Here is a 23,033-nt window from a genome sequence, read left to right on the forward strand (position 1 = left end):
GAATATCGTCCACGATAGCATCCCTTCCCTTTGGCAGATAGCTCCTCTGAGCTCCACAGTAGTCAAATTAACCTAAACTAATTATTAAAAATGATTTTGCGTTGCAGAACGATAAGAATCTGCTTGTATCTCATTCATGATACGCATTCAAATGCCAGTTTCTGTTTTATGCAAATATTATAAACGTATAAAATGTATAAAACACTAAAGGAAACAAACAGAGGTAGTAAAATAAATCAAAAATAAAATATTAGGGTGTAGTTGTGGCTTAAGTTACAGTGAAATCTAGTAATAACTGATAGATAACTGATAATTTGCTCTTACTTGCAAAAAAGTCGATTGCTTTTGTAAACCAGTAAAAAGTTAAACATGAATAGCCATGTTTACCTAAAGTAAAATATTAAAAAATATAGGATTACTTAGTAGAAAAATATAGTTGCGAGTGTGTTCCCAAATCCCCAAAATTTGAATAAATCCCAAAATAGCAGTGTCAGGTTGGAGCAACTTTCGCAAGCAAAATGTTTGAAAAATATTCTTAAGCAAATTGGAAGAGAAAGACTCCAATGTAAAACACAGAATTAGGCAAAAGAGCAGCCTTATTTTAGCGTACGTTTTGAACAAATCTGTGTAGATTTCGAGCGTGATTAGCCGTAGAGCCCTGTTCTTCAGGAGCAAATGGAATTATTTTTCGCCTCTTCGCCAAAAGAAAACTGTTATTCGTATTTGTATTATCAATGTTTTTATACTTTGATCTGCGAAAATATAGTGTTTTTAGTTACCGTAGTTTTAAATTTTTTATGAATTTCTTCTCATATTTTTTTTCTTATTCATTAAGGCTTTACTGAATGATCAATTAATTTTAGATTTAAAGTAATTCAGTAGTAGTAGTAACCTGCCTTAAGTTGTATGTAAGAGGATTATTTATATAAATGTTTCATATATTTTTAGTTAAATTTTTTATCTCCTCTATAGTTTTCATTTATTTATTTATTGATATTTATTGTAAGTGGTCTCTTTTTCCAAGTTCTGGAGAATAGAAGTTCTGATTTTGCATTAATTTTTTTTTTCATTTCTGTACCTGTAACTAACTAATAAGCTATTTTATGTATTCAAACGTAAAGTTAGTGCTTTTATGTGAAGAATTCTATTGCATTTCTCTATGTATATCTATTTAATACTCATGCTTTTAGGGTCCTGGATTATGCCCCAGCTGGTACTATATACATATCTATGGCCTTTGTGGTTCGAATATTTGAAGGCTTTGGCGCCGCAGCTTTAATGACTGCTTCCTTCACGATAATCGCAGCTGCATTTCCTGAGAGCGTCGCCACAAGTTTCGTATGTATAAACTTTATCTAAATGCCTTTCAGTGGCTGATGACTCAGTTTTTTGATTTCATTACCATTCACTGATGACTCAATGTTTTTTGACTTCATTACCATTCAGTGATGACTCAATGGTAATGAAGTTTTCCGTGTCCAGTTTAAATATGATTTCTGCAAATACCTGTTGTAAAATGCAAATATAAATCTTTAATTCTATCATGCTGTTAAGACAAGATTTTAATCTTTGTTCGTTTCGTTTAATGATTTAAAAATATTTGTTATAGATTTTTATTATTTTCACGTAATAATTTCTTTCAGAACCTAAGAGCTTTTCTTATTGTTTGGATAGTTAGGTATACCTAAGATTGGTATAATGCATTTATTAAATTGCTTTTGTTAACGATTCTTGAAATCCTATTTATTCTATTGGAGCTTTCTACTAATTATTAAAATAGTTGAAAGATAATGTGTTATGAAATTATGTGTTTTGAAACAAATTACGTAATTGTAAATTAAATATTCAAAATAGAGGAAAATAGGTGATAAAATTGATTACAAAAGGGACATTATTTATTTAAATAATATTAAAAATTTGCATGGTATATATCATTTAAACAAACTGCGGTTTTTTTTAGCAGTGGCAACTTGTCAGTAATTTTAGTGAATATTATAAGAATGTAATTTACTGGTATCCACAATTGGATTCGAGCATCTGGTTGAAGGCTGGAAGATGTTAATAACACAGCGAGAAACAGATGACGCTGGAGAAAGAAGATAAGGAGAAGATGGTCCTGAGAATAAAGGTCTATAATACAATAAACTGGCTTTGTGCTTGCTTAATAGTAGAGTTTGTAAATTAACATTATAATTAGCTAATGCATATAATTATATTGCAGGTTTGCTGCTTCTGATATTTGACTGTGAGGACTGATGTAACCTTGCAAATACTTATTACTTGGTTGGGAAACACAAAATATTATAATATACAATTAACTTTGAAGTGTGGACGTTCGTCTGGAAGTAGAATCATCTTTGTTTTTCGTACAAATATAGAAATGAACTTTATTATTTGACGTCTATGACTAAATTACGAATAATTTTCGAAAGCGAAATTAAGCATGAAAAAGTTCCACACGACTATGTAATACATTATTCTTAAGCGGAAATTTTAAGATGAACTATTAATTTAAGGGTAAAGTTCTATGACGAAGTAATAAAATCCTCTAATTTGAAATTGCTCATATGAAGACGACATATAATTTTAGTGCTCTCGAAATTTGTCTCGCAATTCTGCTCTAGAAGAACATAAACCCTGAGTACCTGAATGAGGTTGGCGAGACTTGAAAGAATCTTGCTGTCAGAAGCAAGGCTTAGCTATTGAATTTGCTGTCTGTTTAGTTTCTCGCTCTGTAGGACTTTTAAAGGATTCTCTATATATTCGTCATTGCGCCATTACCCCATGCAAGTGAAGAAACGTTTAAAAAAAAATCTGTATGATGTTCATTCTTTTTTGGTGCTCACAACTGGATACAATCATCTATTCACTGAATCGAATACTGAAATGCTGCATCCATGAAATCAATCTTTTACTTTTTCTTCTTACAATTTCTGCCCTTATGAGTTACCTCGTAGTAAGTTATGATTGCCATAAAACCACAGACAAACCTCTGTACCTAATGTTTGATGGGGAACTTAGTTTTCTAATTCTTCCCAATAACGAAATTTAGCTTTGCAAAATTCTCAGCTCCATTTTTGCAGCTTTTTTTTTGGAAGTCTGTGTAGTGCACAAGCTGCACGAGATTTAATTAAGGGGGTGTTATCGATGTACTAATTCTACGAGACCAATGAATAATAGCCAGTTTTTCCACCTTCCATGTTAATAGATGAAGGGTAAACTAAATATAGAAAATGCCAGAAAAGTCGTGAGAATTGCACGATTTTGCTTTTACCTTCCCCTTTTTTCTAAGAACATGAATTCCCAGAAAAAATTTGTTTGCTACAAAAAGCGCTTTATCCTTATAAATGGAACGTTTAAAATAAGAATACGAATCGTTAATTTTGTCTTTCAGTTATTTTGAAATTTGCATACAAAATAAATATTAAAGGGAAACTTGGTACGCACTTGAATTATATTAACTAGCATATTTTACTTTTATAATGTTTGAAAGAATTGTAAATCAGAACTTGTTAATGTTATCCGGGAATTGAAAACATTCCTACAGAAGCTTTCACGTCGTAGCTTTTAACCGCCGAGATACACATCAGTATCAGTTTTGATATCATATAATAACTATAACAACATCATATAACTCGTGTATATATATATTTACTAAAGAAATATTGATTATATTATTTCCTAATATAAATTTAGTAGAATGTATCAAAAAAGAGGGAACCCATATGTAGGAAGTTTAATTCCGAAAATTGTGTTTTAAAGTAACTTGAATGTAAATCCTGAAAGAAAAAAAAAAAAAAAAAAGAAAAAAAAAAAAAAAAAAAAACGTTTTAAGGGGAATTTAAATCGTGAATAACAAAATTACAAACTTTGAAAAAGAAATTAAAAATTAAAAACAACTAATTATCGCTATTGATCGGAAATTAGTTGACTTTTCAAGGGGAACAAACCAACTCCCGTTCAATGAACAATAATTAATAAATGCGAAGGTGTTTCCTCTTTTACTCAAGTGAGAATGATGTTGCCAAACTGGGAAATTAAGTTAGGCCAATATTGTAGTTCTGTGAAGTGATGGGATTTATAACCAAAGAACTCATTCTGAATGAAGCATTTTCGCTAATACAAGATTCTTTAGAAATTTTGAGTGAAAAGCCAATTTATGTAGCAAAATTTACAAAATACTTGAGTAAATTTCCCCCGACACCTTCGCTTTTATGCATGTTAATTCAAGACTATTTTTATAAAAATAAGCATAATCAACAGTAGTAATCTTAATTGGAATTATAAAAAAGAACTCAAAATAGTTGAAATAAACATGAGAAAAATAAGAAACATAAGAACGTTATTTTTGCAAAAACAAATCAATTAAAAATTGAAATATATATGATAAGAAAGTAAAATATGAAATGTACATGAAGATATAAAGGCCAGAAAATGCATTAATTAACTTATGTTCTTTCTAGTGGGGATATCGGTAAAGTGTTCTCTTCTGTGTCTTACTCAGAAGGGGTGTATGTCCAAAATTCCGTTATCGGCAGTGGGGATACCTTTGAGTTATTACACGAGGTGAAACTTTTGAGAAGCTAATTTTGGGACGTGGGAGGGACTTGGAATGTTTGAGAGGCGTTTGTTGCGGCGTTCTTATGTGAGTGAAAACGTTTGTTAAAATTTTGATACTTTAAAACACAATTTTCGGAATTAAACTTCCTACATATGTGTTCCTTCTGTTTTGATACATTCTACTAAATTTATATTAGGAGATAATATAATCAATATTTCTTTAGTAAATAAATTATTATTATCTTACTTCGCAGCTATTGCGCAAGTATTAGAAAAACTTGTTTTCGAACTCGGTCAATTTTAGATCATTCAATATATATGATAAAACATATGCAAATTATGTAAATGAAATTTATAATTTGAATTAGAAGTAGCCTCTTAATTTCTCATTTTAATTTGGGTATTCCTCCTTTGTTTTAATAATACTAACTACTTTTTCTGGATTGTGTCATTTCTAGACTAATTCATATGCTATGATGTATTACATAACAGTAATGATGTTACCGTTAAAGTATGAAATCCGTTATTTTATAGAATACCTAGTTATTCCATGAAATAACTGATCGTGTTCATTAAAGAGTAAAACTCTCTTGTATTTCATGGTTTAACTATTTCGGAACTCAAAATTTCGAAAACCGAAATTTTTCTCTGAATAAGCTGCCAATTTTAATAATTATGCGCTTGCTTTTTGCACCCCTGCTTACAGCTTGCTTCTTCTGCAAAAGCTATTAAAAATGTAAATGTTTTGAAATAGGCACGATTAGAGTACCAAGTAAATTGTGGCCACTCGAATTGGCCACAATTCACTTGGTGCACACAATTGATTTTATATATCAATTGAAATGAAAGGGAATATTTAATCTGCCGATGCTGTCAAGTTTGTTGTTCATTAGGGACCAACATTTGAGCAATCAGTATATCTGTTACCGTTAAAGTATGAAATCCGTTATTTTATAGAATACCTAGTTATTCCATGAAATAACTGATCGTGTCCGTTAAAGTGTAAAACTGTCTTGTATTTCATGGTTTAACTAGTTATTTCATAGAATAACGATCTGCAGCCCGTTAAAGTGTAAAATAATCTATAGCATATATCTCGCTTTTTAGTATAAGGTGCATTTACGTTTCGTTTAACAATATGGAAAGTAGCGGGGAAAAAACGTTAATTTCGAACTCAAATAAAAATAATTTTTGAAGGACGGCAAATATACCAAAGCATAAAACAACGAGTATACTTTTTCGCCATACTCTTAAAATGTCAACGACAAATACATTGATACATTCATTGGATGTAGAAATATTGTTCCGGTCGGCTGCTACAGCTCAAAGTTCAGTTACTGGTCAGGGATTTAAAAAATGTTCGTGTAAAACCCAGTGTGTCAACAAAAAATGTTTTTGTTTTAGAAATAATGTTCTTTGTAATTCCAAGTGTCATTTTAGTAATCCTTGTTGTAATAAATGATTTTATGGTATGTTTCCATAAATACCACCTATACGCTGCATAAATTAGATAAATTGCTTCTTTTTCATTTTAATTGTCTATCATTAGTTTATTTATAGAATACCTAGTTATTTCATTTTAGATAAATTGTTTATTTTACACTTTAACTGTCTCTCATTAGTTAATTTATAGAATACCAAGTTATTTCATAGAATAACTAGTTAAAGTGTCAAATTATTAACATATTACACACTTTGACAGACATGATCAGTTATTTCTTGAAATAACTAGGTATTCTATGAAATAACTGCATTATGTACTTTAACGGTAACATATCTACTGAACTACATCTAAGTCAGCGTTATCATATCTATATCTGTATCTATCTATCTATCTCTCTATATATATTAATTATATGTGAGTGTATGTATAATCAACCTATGAGTTTTTGGATTTGAGAGAAGATACTAATAATAATTTGTGGGACATTTTATACTAGTTTTTTACCTGAATAAATATGAACAAATCTTCATTGGTAGTGTAATAACTTATTCAAATTTGCTATTTTATGTAAATGATTTTCATATGCTTTATACTTACCTAATTTATAATAGTAGAAACATTCACTCTATTATTGTAATTAAAGAAAGATGTTGCTAATGCCAGAGTTTGTGTTTACTAATACCTTTTATTTTTTGCTAGTTCTTGCTTTTATTACTGTTGTTCCAGTTAAAGTATCTGACTGTGTTCAACCCCTAAATTTTGGAAAATAGTGCAAATAAATCTATTATTGGTGTTATTTAGCAGAATACTATTTAAAATGATAGAAGCAGGTGATAAATATATTATTAAAGTATAATGTTTTCCTTGAATTTTGTTTTAAAAATGCGTTAAATTTCAGGATTACTAGATATGTTACCGCAAAAACTATTTATCAATATTTTACTTCTATATTTGTCACTTATGTTTATTAAGGTCGAAACTAAAGAAACTAAAATTTAAGCGATAAAATGAAACATCTATTAACTATGCTTGTTTGAGTACAAGCACTAGCAATTTTCCGACCAATTTCTCTTTTTTCATTTTACAAAGTTGTCTGAAAGAAATTTAATATATACATAAATCTAAATGTTTAGTCCATGTAATTCACAATATTTTTCAGCAGCATATTTGTGAAAAGTGTCATAAATTTACTATACTAATATTTTAAGTTTTTTTCGTAAGAGAAACGTTAAATTATCTAGTTTTTCAAAAGATAGTTTTAATGTAATGCAAACACAAACAGAAGGAAAAGAAAATGTTGCCAAGTGTAGAAATTAATTGCAAAGTCCAAAGCATTTAATAACAAACAGAAAGGCTCAAAATCATCACCACAACATCACCAAAAGCATCCAAATGAGAAGTTCTCATTTTAAAGTTATTTAGAGCAGTCTGTGTACCTTTAGACGCAACTTCCAGATTCTTAAACAAAAACATCCGGTTCACGGCGTAGAACAAGACAAGCCTTAATTCTGCTTCTAATGACCGGTCAGAGAGAATAAAAATAGTTTTGGAAGCTTAATACATAACCTTTAAAATAAAGTAATAAAAATTTCATCAAAATTGACGATTAAAATATGTAGTCGGATACTTTAATTAATGTGCTTATCAGTTATTGTGTCATTTTTATTTTCTTTATTTGTTCTTGTGTTTGCTAATTCTATTTCACTGTTTTTCTTTTTCTGTTTTACTCACTTCGGCTGTGTGGCTTCGGGAAGTAAAACTGCATAGTAATCCTCAGCTGTCTTAAAGGGAAACATTTTTTAGATGTCTTTTTTCGGACAGTGTGAAAATCCCCGTGTTGTCTGATGGGGGGGGGGGAATCTTTTCATGCAGTTCGCTGCATGAGTTCAAAATTAGCAATTATTCCATTTCTTCCCTTCTCCTATTTGACGCAATTAATTCCGAAACTTTTAGCTACAAAAGCTAATTATCCCACCTTAAACAGCATTTCATTTATAATCCTGCCTTTCGGATACGCTTTTGTGGTCTTCGTTAACCTTTACCATGTTATATTAATAAAAAAAAAATTAATAGTTTATTATTTCTAAAAGATTGTATTTTTCCTTGTATTTTGAAGGTTTCATTGCAATTTTTACTTTTATAGTCTTTAATGGAAACTGCATTTGGCTTAGGCCTAATTGTTGGTCCAACTATTGGAGGAGCCCTTTATCAGGTAAAAACAAAAACATAATTAGAATTTAATATTTTCTTCCTAGCAGTGATTAACTAAAAATTCTTACTCTTAATTTAATGGCTAGACTGTAGTTTGCGTGCTTGAAATTATTAAGCTTTTATCTGTTTCAGTGAATAGCATTCTTAAAATTAAATTAAAATTGCGAATAATGATCTAAAATTTCAGACCTTTTGTATTTATTAATGGATTACTTTTTCTTCATAGCTGGGAGGATTTTTACTGCCTTTTGTTGTTAATGGAGGCTTTCTTCTTGTTGGATGTGTATTATTAGGTTGTCTGCTACCTACCATAGGTAATTTCATTTCAATAGTTTTGTTTGAAATTTAAAACCTATTTTTTTTTCTTTCTAATTTAGCCGTAATATAATTTAAGCAATATAGTTTATTTAGCAATACTTTAGTTATAAAAATGATTTAAGGTAAAATTTAACTAAAAAGTAAATTTATATTTGATGAAAAACCGTTGAACAGGAGCTCCTGACTGAGTTATTGGAAAACAATATTTGATAGGCGGGAAAAAGTGAACGTACGGCACTCTTTTTCGAACTATAAAAATGATCTGCATCTAACAGGCATAGAAAACATGTTACTATGAATAAAAATAATTTTCATAAATTTTTTTCAAAGTTATTTTTTACTACAAAAATCTGAAATAAGGATGCAAAATTCGAAACATTTTGGAAAAAACACCTTTTTGTTTTTGAAAAAAGACTCAGCAGTCGTCTTTAAATATTTTTTGGAATGCGTAAGAGATGTACATGCATTTAATGACAAAAAAAAAAAAAAAAAAAAAAAAAAACGAGACAATAAAGAAAATTTCTCCAATCCTATAGAACGAGGCTAGTGTGTCCATCTATTGGCAGAAAATAAAACTAAACACTTTAATCAGAATTTTGTATTTTTCATAGAGTTAGGCGTCATAAAATATATTTAAGCTTAATTTCGAGCACTTTAGCACTGTAAATGTTGTTCGACTTGTCATCTGAAACTCCAAATTATTAAACTTATATCACAGGAAACAGAAGTAATAATAGCATTGGAAAGGAAATAAGATTTTTATGGAAGTAAGTTTCTGCAAGTTGATATTTTTTTTTTTAAGAAAAACGAGGGGGGGAAAAAAAAAACTTGTGGAAGCAAAACAGATCATTTTTAGCTATATAGAGAAAACACTGTATCGCTGATGTCTGTCAAAAGTTGTTCAAAAGCTTTAGAAGTGCCGAAACTGGTATTGTTGATAGACCATTTTGGGAAGACTAAATGAATTTGAGAGCGATCAACTGCAAATTTTTCTCGATAAAAATCAACTCAAAAACTGAAGAACCTGAAAAATATATATATACAATGGTTCCTAATTCTCAGTTAAATTATATTGCATTTAAAAACACGGCTAACGTTTTCAAGCGTCTAATAAACCTTCATTGCCAATCTTTACAATTTTCTATCATTTAAAAATTTTTTCTTCTCTAAGACTAATCAATTGGTCAAACAGATTTTCTTACACTTTCTACTTTTATCTGTATGATTAACTTCTATTTGATTTAATGCTAATCTAAACGTGCTAGATTTGCCAAATGAATTAATCATCTGTCTTCACCTTCAAACTTAGAATGCTGAAGTAAAAATAACAGAGTAAAGATTAAACTGAAACACTTATTGCCAATGTATCCTGAATTTTCAGGAAACTAAAATTTTAACAAAACTAAATTCTATTTGTATGGAGAGCAACGATTTAAATTATTTATAAATCTAAGTTTAAATTAAAAGTCTAACAACCTGGCTCCGCTAACCTATGACTACTAATTTAATTTCAATGGAAAACGAACGCTTCAACTCGAAGCACAGCTCTAAAGGTAAGCAGCAACAGCTAACTATTTAAATTCCCTTCATTTACTTTTTCTGGTAGAACAGTCGAAAAGTGCAGGCAATATTCAGCATAAAAAATAACGTCTTAATATATCTTATATATCAAAATTTTAATTTTAATTTTAATTTACAGATTTTAGTAAATGTGAAAATTTAATTGCCGTCCGTATCAGCCAATGAAATTTACTCATCTTATTTTATAAATGCATTCTCTTTTAAATTTACTTTTCATTTATTTGAGAAGCTAGATATTGGTTGTATTATACATTTTTAAGTTGGGAATAATTCATAAAATAATTTTCACTGTCGTAGTAGCACGGTTCTCCTTGCCTTTCGAAATAGTACATCGAATCAAATGATTCAAAATTAAGGACGAAAATGAATTAAAATTTACTCCTGCGCAAGATGTATTAGTGAACTTTTAAATTCAAGTAAACGTGCATTTATGAAAATAGCTTCATACTGTAAGTAGGAGAATTATTTTGGAAATATCAACTAAGGTGGTAAAGTAAACTTTCATTTGTATAATTTATAACTAATTTTAAGTTCCTTATTTATTGTACAAAGAAATAAAACAAATACATATATTTTTCTTTATAACTTTTCAGAGGATGCCAACAGACAAGAAGGACCCCGAAATCTTCTTAAATTCTTATCTGATGGAGGAATTATATCTTTCACATTTTCTATTATTTCATCACTGCTGTTTATCGGTTTTAACGCAGCAACACTTGAACCTCATCTCAGACAAGTAAATAATTAGTTCTAATTTATGTTAAAAATACATTACAGTTACTCCTTAAGTTATTAGTAATAGCACTGATTATTATACTAAAAATTAGTTTGTATTTCATGAACAAATAGAAAAGTCACATTTCTTGCTTCGAATATTATTTTATATCAATTTTGTGAAATTTTATTGTGAGATATTTACCTTTACTCTGCTATTCTCTGTTACAGTTTAATCTTAAACCTGTGGTCTTGGGAACCATTTTTATCATCACTGGAGGCATATACGCTATTACAACACCTATTTGGGGAAGAGTATGCGATAAAGGAGTAAGTATGTTGCTAATAACAAAATTAAACATAAAAAAAAGGATTTAATTTTGAAAGAGATAAGAGATTTAAAAAATTTCCCATTCTTAAATTTAAAATTCTCTATTTAAATTCTTTCTTAATGCAAATATTTCCGTCTCTAGTTAACTAAGGCATTTCCCATAGTACTTCTATTTATAGTTAGATTATAGTTATAAATATATGTAAGCCGGGGTTTTTTGATGGCAAGTACACATAAAAAACAATTTTCCAAGCTCTAGCTTCATTACGCAATACATTTTATTTGTCACCAGTTTCCTTATATTTATTTTATTTTTCAGGCGTTTTTGATTGTTTGATTTATGACCAAATTTTTATTTTTAGGGAAGCCCATTAGTAGTCTGCATTGTAGGCTATATTATGACATGCATAGGCATTCTTTTGATTGGTCCAGTTCCATTCATCCCATTTAGACCGTGAGTACAAATTTTAAATAAATTGATAAAGAAATGATCATTATGTGACTTAGTTGTTAAGAAGAATTAACTTCTGGAAGTAGCTCAGCTGTCGTTCTTGAAGTAACGCCTGTAACGAAATAAAATGAGACAGTACAAATAGTGCCACGTGTTTAATGTATAAGACTGCTTTGTATTTTCTTTGTTTATATGTTGGTTTCAGAATCTTGAAATTATTCCTATACATTTAAACTTAGAATAACCACCACCGTCCTTGATCTTTGGCAAATTTTTTTCTGGCAGGAGGCTTCATTATCTGAGCAGGATTTAAGTAACCCCCCTATAACTTTTACGTAATTCTTCTGCGAAAGATCTCTTCACTTCTGACTTACCAGGCATATCCGAACGACTAAACAAAGCCCAAAGCGTTTCAGTTGGGACAGACTGGAGAATATTCTGGGGATTATCTTGTTAAGCGACAAAAATGATGTTGTACTCTTTCGGTACTCATTCGTGTTTTTTGAATAGTAATACTCTTTCAGTACTCATTCGTGTAAGTACTCTTTCAGTACTCATTCGTGTAAGTACTCTTTCAGTACTCATTCGTGTAAGTACTCTTTCAGTACTCATTCGTGTTTTTTGAATAGTAATTCGGAGTTAAATTCAGCTTGAAGATAGACTAAGTTCTAATGCTTTGTATAGATAAATTTCGCCAATTTTAGCTAATATATGCTGCCATCAGCGTTGGCATGAAATGCTTCTCACATGGTCGCCGCGCAAGGGTTTTTATTTCGAATGTTCTTTTTGATAAGAATTTCAAATATTTGATATTTCTCTGATCTCCCTGGTCTAAAACCCATTGCATCTACTAAAAATGTAATTTAACAGGAAAAAATAATTTTCATTTTGCAAAATAAGGGTTTTACATATGCCAAAACTTCCTCATTAAAAACTCGATAAAGTTTTTTTGGTGTATTTTGGGGTTTTCTTCCATTTTTTTTTTTTACTATTGGAATGAAATTTACCTTCTTCATGTGGACTTCTGTCATGTTGGAAATGTCAGATTTCTTTGCCATCTTTTTCGTGTTTTCTCGACTTTTGTTTTCAGCTATTTTCAAGTTTCTAAGTTTATGCCTGTGAAGAGCTGAACCTTGGTTTTTTTACCCCCTTTGCGAATACAATGTACATCATCTTCATTTCAATATGCTTCAGAAGGTTTCATCATGAGAGCCTTTTTTATCTACTAACTACTAGCAAAAGATGAATGAAACCTATCCAGATAACGAGGCGGTCTCTCAGAAGTAAAATGAATGATATATTCATTTAAATTCTAACGAATGATATATTTATTTAAATTCTAACGAATGATATATTTATTTAAATTCTAACGAATGATATATTTATTTAAATTCTAACGAATGATATATTCATTTAAATTCTAACGAATGATATATTAATTTAAATTCTAACGAATGATATATTCATTTAAATTCTGTAATAAATTTTTATGGGAATATGTAAAAAGTTGACCTCGTTCTTAAGATAACGTATTTATTCTAAATTGGCGCAAAGCAATGATTATATTTTTTTTTCCAATTTTTATCTAATCATTTTGGTACGAGGAAAATTAATTTTTTAAATGAATAAGAATGATTAGAATCCAGTGTTTTTACATTGTTTAATAACAAACAAAAACGCAAAACTAAATTTATTCCTACAAGTGTTTTGAGTTTATTCTCTTTATTGTTCTAGTTTTTTCAATAATTATATCATTTAAAGCATTGATATATGCTGGAGAGTTTTGAAAGGAGTAAAAATAGTTACATTTTAAAACAAATGTTTGACAGTGAAATTCTGGTACAAAAGTTAAAAGCAAATAATGACTCTTCTTAACGTTCCGCCGTTTTCCTATATATTTCGGTTTCTTTTATTTTTATATTCGTTATGGAGGATTTTTAAACCATCAGTTATGCCACTCTGTGTTTCCATTTTCTGCAGCTAGTCAAGAGCATGTAGAATTACTTATTGCTGTAATATAAAAACTCAAAATTCCAGTTTATATATTAAGTTTAATTTTTCTTTTTGTGCAGTTCGAAGATGCTGTGTGTAGCATTACGCTTTATTAAATGAATAAAATTAGCAAAGTTAAAATGCCAACAGCTTCTATTTTAAAATCGTAATTTTAATTAGTTGCCAGAAGCTTCATTGCTTTTTATTGATATAGCATGTGTAATAACATAAATTAATAGATTCTGAATAAGCAAATCACTGTTTACATTTTAATTAATGTCTCATTTGTTGTTTTTTTATTTATTTTCAGGACTCTATGGTCTGTTATTGGGAGCCTCGTAATCATTGGTTTGGGACTGTCTGCGAAACTGGTCTCTGCTTTTGTTGGAGCTCTTCAAAATACCGTGTAAGAATTTCTTTTCTTAAACTTTCATATTAAATTTAATGAAAAATGACGAGTTCATTTGATTACACAATACTGAACATATTTCTAGAGTAATCCTTTGCTTGCACAATTTAGATTTTTTTGTACAGGGGGAATCGCCTAAAATTTATGCCACAATTATTTCTGAAATAAAAGATATTACTGATGTGATGATTTCATACAATGGCAGTTTATAGAAGAAGTCATTATTCGAGTCCAAGTACGCATTTTAATAATTATTAAATTGTGTATTTTTTAAAGAAACTTTCATTTTTTAATCTCAAATAGGACAATGCCTATTGACATCAGTAAAATAAAACGAGAAGAAATTTAAATGACAAGGATACTTTTTCTTATGCAAATAATTTATGTCCAAATTTTAAATACCGACAGTTGTCTTCTACTTGCGATGTCCCGGGAACTAACTAGCTGATCCACAGCAACTAGAACATTAATTTTACTATCATTTCCATTCACTCGTTTGTTACTGTTACTATTTCTAGATGTTACACTTCCAAGTTCCCGTAATTGTTTAAAAAGTTTCACAAACATTTGTCGAGATGGTTTACATCTTTTGAGATATCTTTCAGTTTACACATTGCAAAAACGAACAGGATTCTTCCTACATTCCTCAAACAGCACAAGCATTTTGGCTTTTTCAGCATTAGTAAATACCATCTTTCAGCAGGTTTTGCTTCTATGAACTATCACGAAGTCCTAACGGAAGCAGTTTGAAGGAAAGCAAATGTAGACAAACACGAATATTGTAACCAGTAACTACGCAGTTAAATGGAGCAGATAACTGTCGATATTTACAATTTTGATACTATTATAGATCGTAAACTGTTTTCAGTAAAATCCTACAAAAAACACCATTGACATTATAATTTCCTCTGGATATATTTAATTGATGTTAATGGGTACTGTTCTTTTTGAAAACAAATGCAACTTCGTTGATAAAGTACTCGCTCTAATAATTTCTAAAAACCGTGTTTGGGCGCAAATTATGAACCCTTGTGTAAATTTCCATTCTGTGAAATCAATACATCAATAACACCTTTTATTTCGGAAATAATTGTGGTGCAAATTTTAGGTGATTCACCCTGTGCATTAAAATAACAATTTTGTTTTAAGTTCTTTGCAAATTCCCGTATTTCTGAGAACAGTAAAATTACAATCATAATTGGAAAATATTAATTATTCATATAACATGAGTTAATTTTATCTTTAAAATATATAAGTTGCTACTGTATATTTCGGACATTGTTCTGTGATTATTAGGTGCTATAACATAAGTAAGGTTAGACAGATATTTTATTATACAGATAAGTTTAAACGTTTTCATGAGAAAGATTATGTTAGTTTATAAATCCATTAGACTCGTGAAACACACTTTATTATTTTAGGCTGTTAATGTCAGCATCTTATGCATAATTTTCGCTTTGTTGATTTAAGCATTTTTGTAATTACCAGTTTATGTAAATATGGTACAAATTTATAGTATGAAATGTGAAATATGACATTCTGTCCATAATGGCACATGTTATTTTATGTCCATATTATAAAATGGCAGCTAATGTATTTACCCTGTGAAGTTTACAATACTACCTTCACGTAAAGTTATCTTGAATGTTTCTAAATTTTGATGCTGTTTCTTTAAGATATATTACAAGAATTAAAGCATCGTAGTTCACACATAAATACAGGTTAGAAATGTAATTCGTTCACACATAATTGCAGGTTAGAAAAGATCAAATTAATAAAAAGTAATACTAGTAATGCAATTTATTTTCTTACTCACAGATCATAATTTCTGTCTGTTTCAATGTTTCTGGCGTTTTTATATTTTGAAGATTTTTCTCTCAAGAAAATAACTCGGATGTTTTGAAAGTATTTTCAATATGTCTTACGTTCTGCAACCGACACAACAAAATAATATTATTTATAACTCCTAATTAAGAGAATTTAGTGACATGATATGAATTTTATTTAAGTAATTTATTATGATTAATTATTCCATTATAATAAAAACGATTCAAACAACAAAACACATTCTAATGTCTTGAATAATAATTATAATGATTCATACACTTTGTTAACGTAATTTCAATGCCTTAAACTATTTTATTATAAATCTAAACATGTGTATAAATGTATGATGCATGTATGCATGCGCAGGCATTGGTAATTAATTGTATCAAACCTCTTTAGGTGTAGCTTAATAAATTTTGACTAGTTATTATTTCTTTCGAGGTATGTTACATTTTTGCCATTTATTAGTAAATTAATTTTGTGTTGGGTTGAAATTTGCTTCTCCATCTTTGTGAAACTTCAAGTATTTTTAACGATTTCATAATATTTTTATAACTAATGAGTTACACGTACCTTATGATAATAAATTTTCCTAAGTAAAATCACTGAAGCTAAAGTAAACCGAAAACTTATTAATGAATGCAAATTAAGAAAATGATGTTGTGTAAGTTATATTAGGGAATTTAATTAAAATGTGTTGATTAAGAAACCTTAAAAGTCACTTTGCATATACATTTTTAGAAACAGTTTTAAAGTAAAAAAAACTGGAAGTAAAGGTATTTTCAACATTTGACAGAAATTCTGCATAAATTTCAGAATATGTTTTCAAATTTTTAAAAGATTTCGCTAAAACAATGTTGTGAAAAAACTGAAAAGAAGTATTAAATTTTAATGACTTTCTTCGAATAAGATTATAACAAACTACTTGTTTTTAAAATTTTTTATGATTGATTACATGTGAATTAAAGGGCATCTTGTTTTTAAAACATTTAACTGTACCTTTGTTTCATTCGTGAAAACTGAACAGATGACTGTTAAAATGTTTTGTATTAACTCAATAGGGTGCATTTATACTTTTTTTTATAAGGCAAGAATGCGAAGAAAATTTTTCTTATTTATTCAAGTGTAAAATAGTAGTAATTCTATCATTTTAAGCATTTTATAATATTAACAAAATAATGCTTATGTCAATTTGTCTACATATTGTTGCGCATTCTTAAACAACGGAAACATATAGCGAAAAGATCTTCTACGTTGTGTTACAAGGAAAGGTTTTGTTAAATATTTTTATTATTCTGTTGAATCATTGAATTTTTTTTTAAATAAAGCTTTTTTCGTGACCAGTAAAATTACTGATAAAATTAAACTCACTGCATGTTATGCTTTGAGCTGCAGTGAAATTGGTTTGTAATTATCTCAGAGCATTAAGCAGTTTTACCTTAGTTTTCACCAAATGTTCTCTTAACTAATCTTCTAAAACATTTTAATTATAAATTTATGTGATTATAATTTTCAGTATGATTTATAAATGTTTTGTACTTTTTAGAAAAAGAGGTTTTCCAGATAATCTCGCAACATATGGAATGGTGTCTGCCCTCTTCTCCACAGCGTGTTCAACAGGGTCAGAAATACTTTTGCTCTTTTGAACTGTTTAAAATTTGATGTATTTAGGTTCGCATTAAGTTGAATTTTCATTAAAACTTGCATTACAAATAATTGAAAACTTACATTACAAATTTTAATACTAAAATGAAATTAAGCTATTATTTTGCTCTGACTTAAAATGCTTTCAATTGAAAAATTCATTAAATAAGTATCAGAATATCTTACTTGGTTTTAAATTCAGAAATCTTATTTGATTTAAAAATTAATAATAATTTCAGCTACACTAATCTAAAGAATTTCAAGCGCCTTTCATATATTCATATATTTTTAATTGTTTTATGTTTATGAATTTTTTGTTCCCGAAACTCTTACAAGATACTTTGAAGTAAAATTCAATCCCATAGCCTAACCTTCAAATGCATTTAAAAATGCATATTTAAAAGAAGTAATAAATAGATCTGATAGCTGCTTTTAATTCAATATTCTCTTTCTGCATTGTTCTCCTGTTGTAGCTTAATAGCTGTAGTGAGATCTGAGCGCGATACTGTAGTTTGTTGTGTATTTTTCCATGTACAGTAAGACCCCGCTTAACGCTGTTTCGTTTAGCGCTGTTTCGGTTTAGCGCTCTTTTATTTCAACCCGGGGATTCCACGAAATCGCTCGCAGCATACGGGGATTCCCCGAAATATTATGCAGCGATAAGTTTCAAATACATATCCGAAAGAGTGTACTTGTATTTCTTGTTTGGTGCGGTATTGTACAGACATATTTTGAAGGGGTAAATGTGGAAGATGTCGAAGAAATAATTCAAGAAGCAGCGGCTAGTCTTTCTAATGATGAGCTCAAGGAATTAACTGAACAAGAAGAAAACAAAAATGTTGACAGCAGTGATTCAGAAGAAGAGCAAAAAGAACTTTCGATGGCGTTTGTGAAAAGGAGTTTGTCTACCTTAACTGAAATAATGGATCAATTCATTCAAAATGATCCGAATTTTGACAGGAGCTCAAAAGTAAGGCGTGGTGTTAAAGATGCTCTATCCGTTTATGAAGAACTTTTAAGAGAACAACGCAAAAGAAAAAGGCAAACAACATTAGATGCTTTTGTCACAAAAAGGCAGAACACTGAAAACGCGGAAGGCTAACTAAATATGACTGACTTAGAATTTTATTTTTTTTTTTTTTAAGAATATTCGTTTTGTTATTTATATTTTGTTTTTATTTTTGCAAGAAATAATAATGTGGTATTAATTTGGGCTTTAAGAAATAAATGTTTGGTTTTATTTTTATTAAAAAAACATACTTTTTAAATTTAATACCTAACCAATTTCCTAGCCATCTTCCCCTAACCCCAATATTTACATGTAAAGATAACCTCGTTTAGCGCTGTTTCGCATTACGCTCTACTTTGATGGAACGTATCCCCCGCGTTAAGCGGGGTCTTACTGTACTACAGATGGGGTGACGAAGGGACTCAGCTGCACTGTTCTGTTGTAGCTTAATAGCTGTAGTGAGATCTGAGCGTGATAGTGTAGTTTGTTGTGTGTTTTTCTTTGAAACTGCCTTAGAAGCATGTGTTGCTGTAACCTCTGCAGTTGGAAAGTTACTATTAGAGTTGTTCTTAGGCCACATATCTTTTTTCAGAATGGCATGCTGCTTAGCAGCTGCGAGCGTTTTCTGATTCTGCAGAAGTAGCAGCCATCTAAGATAAAGCTGTGAGCCCGCAATGAAAACTGATAATAATAAATCTTGCAGCTGCGTTTTTGCTGCTGGATCATCGTCTATCTCGACAGTTTTGCATATATGTGCAGCAAACTGCCTCACAGATTCTCCGAGTTTCTGAAATGCTTGAATGACAAATCTGATATTAAAGTTATGCACAAACGGGAACCTTTCCTTCAAGGCATTCACCGAAAATGAGTAACTGGTTTCTCTTTTCAAAGGAGAGTTGTTGCAAATAATAGCAATAGGACAAATTATTTTAATTTCATTAATTTAATTCATTTTTCGACAACAATATTATCAGTTCCTTTCGCAAGTTGGATGTCATTGTGAACTGCGAAATAAAGTCTAGATTTTGACGTAGGGAGCATTTTTCAGGTTTTTAGTTTCAAAGCAAATATTAGTGGCTTGTGATCGGTAAACACCAAAATTTGTGTCCGATTAGCATGTATCTAAATTTTCGAATGGATATGTAGATTGCTAATAATTCCTGTAATATGCACCGTGTTTTGCGTCAGTGGTTGTGGCCTTTCTAGGAAAAATACTGGAGGTTAAGCTCCATGTTTAGTACCTTGATTTAAAGATATGCCAAAAGTGTAGTCTGATGAATCGGCTTGAAGAACTAGAGATGCGTTTTTGCGAAGTATCTCTTAATGATATAGCATTTGCTAACTGTTGTTTAGCCTTTTTAAAAGCTCTGTTTGTTTGAACAGATCAAAGAATTTTGCTTTTGTAGTTCTTCTTTGAACCTTTTAAATATTCGCTGAGTAGAGCTTAGTTATGAACTGCGTAAAATTTATTAACCTAAAAATGCGTTTAAGTCTTTCACAGTTTTCTTTTTTGTTTTTGAAGTTCAAAATTATGTCTTTTCTTTCAGATCAAGGTTTACTCTCATTCTTGGTTATTAAATGGACAAAGAACTGTATTTCAAGGACACCGAAAACACATTTTGAAGTACTCAGTTTAAGTCCATATTCATTTAGTTTGTGTAAAACTTTGGAACTGTGTTGCTTATGGAGAGCTTCGTTTTCTGAGAATACTAGAATGTTATGTATGTGTAGCAAAAATCTAGTCTTCGTTCGTGTATCATTGGTCCGTCAATCTCCCTGAAAACCAGAGGTTTTGATAACAAGCATAATGGATATCGCCAAAATTTCTTGACATGATCGTAAAGTTGTGACTCTTGTAATATCAAGTGGAGGTTTTACTGAATGAATTATTCTTCTGCTATGTCAGAGTATGTCAGTTTGCAACAGCAGTAGTAACTGTGACTTGTGAAGGACCGCACACGTGAATTTCGTACATCTGTGTGCTTCTCCGCATAGACGAGCTAGCAGTACATTTTGGAAAACCTGATGTTAAATATAAATTTATTTAGTCCGGCTATCATGGACTTGATTAAGCCGAATATGGATATCCGGTTTAAATAAAAGCCCCTGAAAGCAAACCGACTTCTATATTAATACTCCCAAAATGACAGGAATTTAAAGTAGATGCTGTATGAAATGTTTTGAAATGGGTTCGAAATACGAAACGGGTAGGGAAAATATAACTTTCCTTTTTAACATTTTGCCTACATATATTTATTTATACATGCTTTAACATTTTTGCACTTTATCTGTTTGTATATCAATATGTATATTATTAGCTTATATAAAAATTTTATTTGGAATGACAGTAAGTAATGTAACTTACCTTTTGTTACTTTGATTGAAAAGTTACATGCTAACGCACTAGCATTTAAATAATGGTCGCAATTACTCTTTCGGGGTACACTTCTAGACTGGCAGTTCTCCATTTTGTTTCGAACTATTTAATTGTGAAAGCATGCTGCATGATTCAGTGCAGAAATAAAGTTTTTCCCAAATTGGAAAAAATTATGAAAATGGTTGTTAAAAATGAAGATATTAAATTGATTCAGTTTAAAAACGTTTTTTAGGACAAGATAGGTAAAATTTATTTTATAATTTATAATTTTAGTTTATCAAAGTTTAGATACTGAACAAATGCATTAATATTTGCTCAGTGTTATTAGTGTACAGTCATTTCAGTTTTGACCTTCAAGTAGTTGAAGTCCGATGAAAGGGATCTACTAGAATAGTTTGAGATTTTAGAGAAATATTGGAGTTTTGTCAGAACATATTACAAATACAATAAAAGCATAACGGTTGAAGAATTTTAAAAGAAATTTTATCTACCTTAAATTCATAGAGAAGCAGCAGGGCTTGAATATTTTCTATTTATCTGAGCAGCATTAAGTAACACTATCAATGTGCTTTATTTATTCTCCGATAGAGAATTAGATAAAAATCCGCCTTATACTAGCGTTGTTTGGCTCTATCGATTGCGAGGGATACGGGAGCAGGATCTGTCTCCTTCACTGCAAGCATTTAGTACTATTACGAAAGCGCAATTTTGTTCGTTCTTGATGTAGTACTATATTAAACACACTACGGCACTGAAGATTCTTGAGAAGTATCTATTTCTGAGAGAAACCGGAGGAGTCTCCAAATAGAAAAACCCCGAAGCGAAAAACAATATAGGTTGAGAGTAGGAAAGAATTAGGGGGATGGAAATTCAGTGAAGAACAATTAAAAATTAGGATTGTCTTCGGGAGATGGGGTGAAAAGATCTTAGAGGTGATGGGGAAATGGTAGTTTTTCTCTTCTGTCTAAGCCTAAAGTAATCTTTTGATGAGTTAAGAGCTGGTTGAGATGACTGATTGAAAGGTTTTTACGTAATTAATTTTTAATTCTTTTGTATTTTTTTCTTAATGCAAGATGATCCTGAAGTCAGTAAAAAAAAATTTGTGTCAAAAACACAGTCGAACATTAAGAATCAGTGTAACATTTTTTTCGATAGTTTTTTGAACTACCTTCTTCTGCTGCTTAAGTGCCCCCCCCAAAAAAAGGAGGCTATTATTTTTTTTCCATTTAAGTAGCTGAAGAAAGTAGTTGTTCAAAAAACTATCGAAACTAGTACTGCAAAAAGTTTTCAAAAATTTACGCTGATTCTTAATGTTGGACTTTGTTTTTGATTGTTATTCAACGTGATATTTAAACTAAAAAAATTGTGTTTCGGTTAGTCTGCAAAAGGCAGTAACGTATTACGTCTCGTCTTCTTCTTCTTTTTTTTAAAGTTTCACACGCCCTTTTTTGTTGTTGTTACAATGAATTAACTTGTTGATTTATCATCTCTAACGACAGCCATTTGTTCGGAATCAAAAGCAATTAAGATCTTGAAGATGTTGAATTTTATCTACTACTGACGAAGGATTAGTATTAGAACTGGAATGATGCCAGTTCAAGAAGAAAACTTCACGAGAACTTGCTGCTGTATGTATTGAGGAAGCAAATATATACAGCAGAAATGTCGAATTCAACTGCAACCATGGTCACTGGTGTCAAAGAACCAGTTGTTTCAAATTTCTGGTTATCTTCTTCAGTTCTTCAACAGTCACTTTTCCTTTATTGCGTTTCATACCCTAGACGTCAAAAAGATACAAAGCTACAGTTTCTTTTTCTCTTTTTCAAGTAATAAAATTTCATAGAGATTATTTTATTTGGTAATATCATCGTGAAGAACGCTATAATAGTTCTTGCGATTAGTGCAGCCAACAGTTAGGACATCCTTCCTAGTGCAGCACTGTCTGTTGGTACAGTGGCTAATTATGACTAAAACATCTGTATGCTAAGCATTTTAAGGTAGTTTTATGCTTCTCTATGAAAACTGCATACCGTTGAGTGTTAAATATATGAAAAAAAAACGATTTTTTTACTTCTTATTCAATTAGCAGTATTTTTAGTAGTTGTTGCGAGATCAATTTATATCGGATGGCCAAGGTAAAGGAAACCTAAAGCAAGTGAAGTTCC

General features: G+C 30.2%; 1 protein-coding gene across 4 annotated transcripts in view; it reads left to right on the top strand.

The window, feature by feature from the left end:
* The window catches only part of LOC118198573 (MFS-type transporter SLC18B1-like), a 94,632-nt gene that overhangs the window by 65,900 nt on the left and 5,699 nt on the right, over window positions 1-23,033 (top strand). For all 4 annotated transcript variants that reach the window (XM_035370276.2, XM_035370277.2, XM_035370279.2 and 1 more), the window contains 8 exons: window positions 1,191-1,338; window positions 8,148-8,216; window positions 8,442-8,529; window positions 10,708-10,850; window positions 11,060-11,158; window positions 11,522-11,613; window positions 13,913-14,008; window positions 17,385-17,459. In XM_035370276.2, the coding sequence (XP_035226167.1) occupies window positions 1,191-1,338; window positions 8,148-8,216; window positions 8,442-8,529; window positions 10,708-10,850; window positions 11,060-11,158; window positions 11,522-11,613; window positions 13,913-14,008; window positions 17,385-17,459 (810 nt within the window). The remainder of the gene's footprint in view (window positions 1-1,190; window positions 1,339-8,147; window positions 8,217-8,441; window positions 8,530-10,707; window positions 10,851-11,059; window positions 11,159-11,521; window positions 11,614-13,912; window positions 14,009-17,384; window positions 17,460-23,033) is intronic.

Source organism: Stegodyphus dumicola, chromosome X1, assembly GCF_044657685.1.
Source record: "Stegodyphus dumicola isolate Sdum_Otavi_A_Nest chromosome X1, ASM4465768v1".
In the NCBI taxonomy this organism is placed as follows: Eukaryota; Metazoa; Arthropoda; class Arachnida; order Araneae; family Eresidae; genus Stegodyphus; species Stegodyphus dumicola.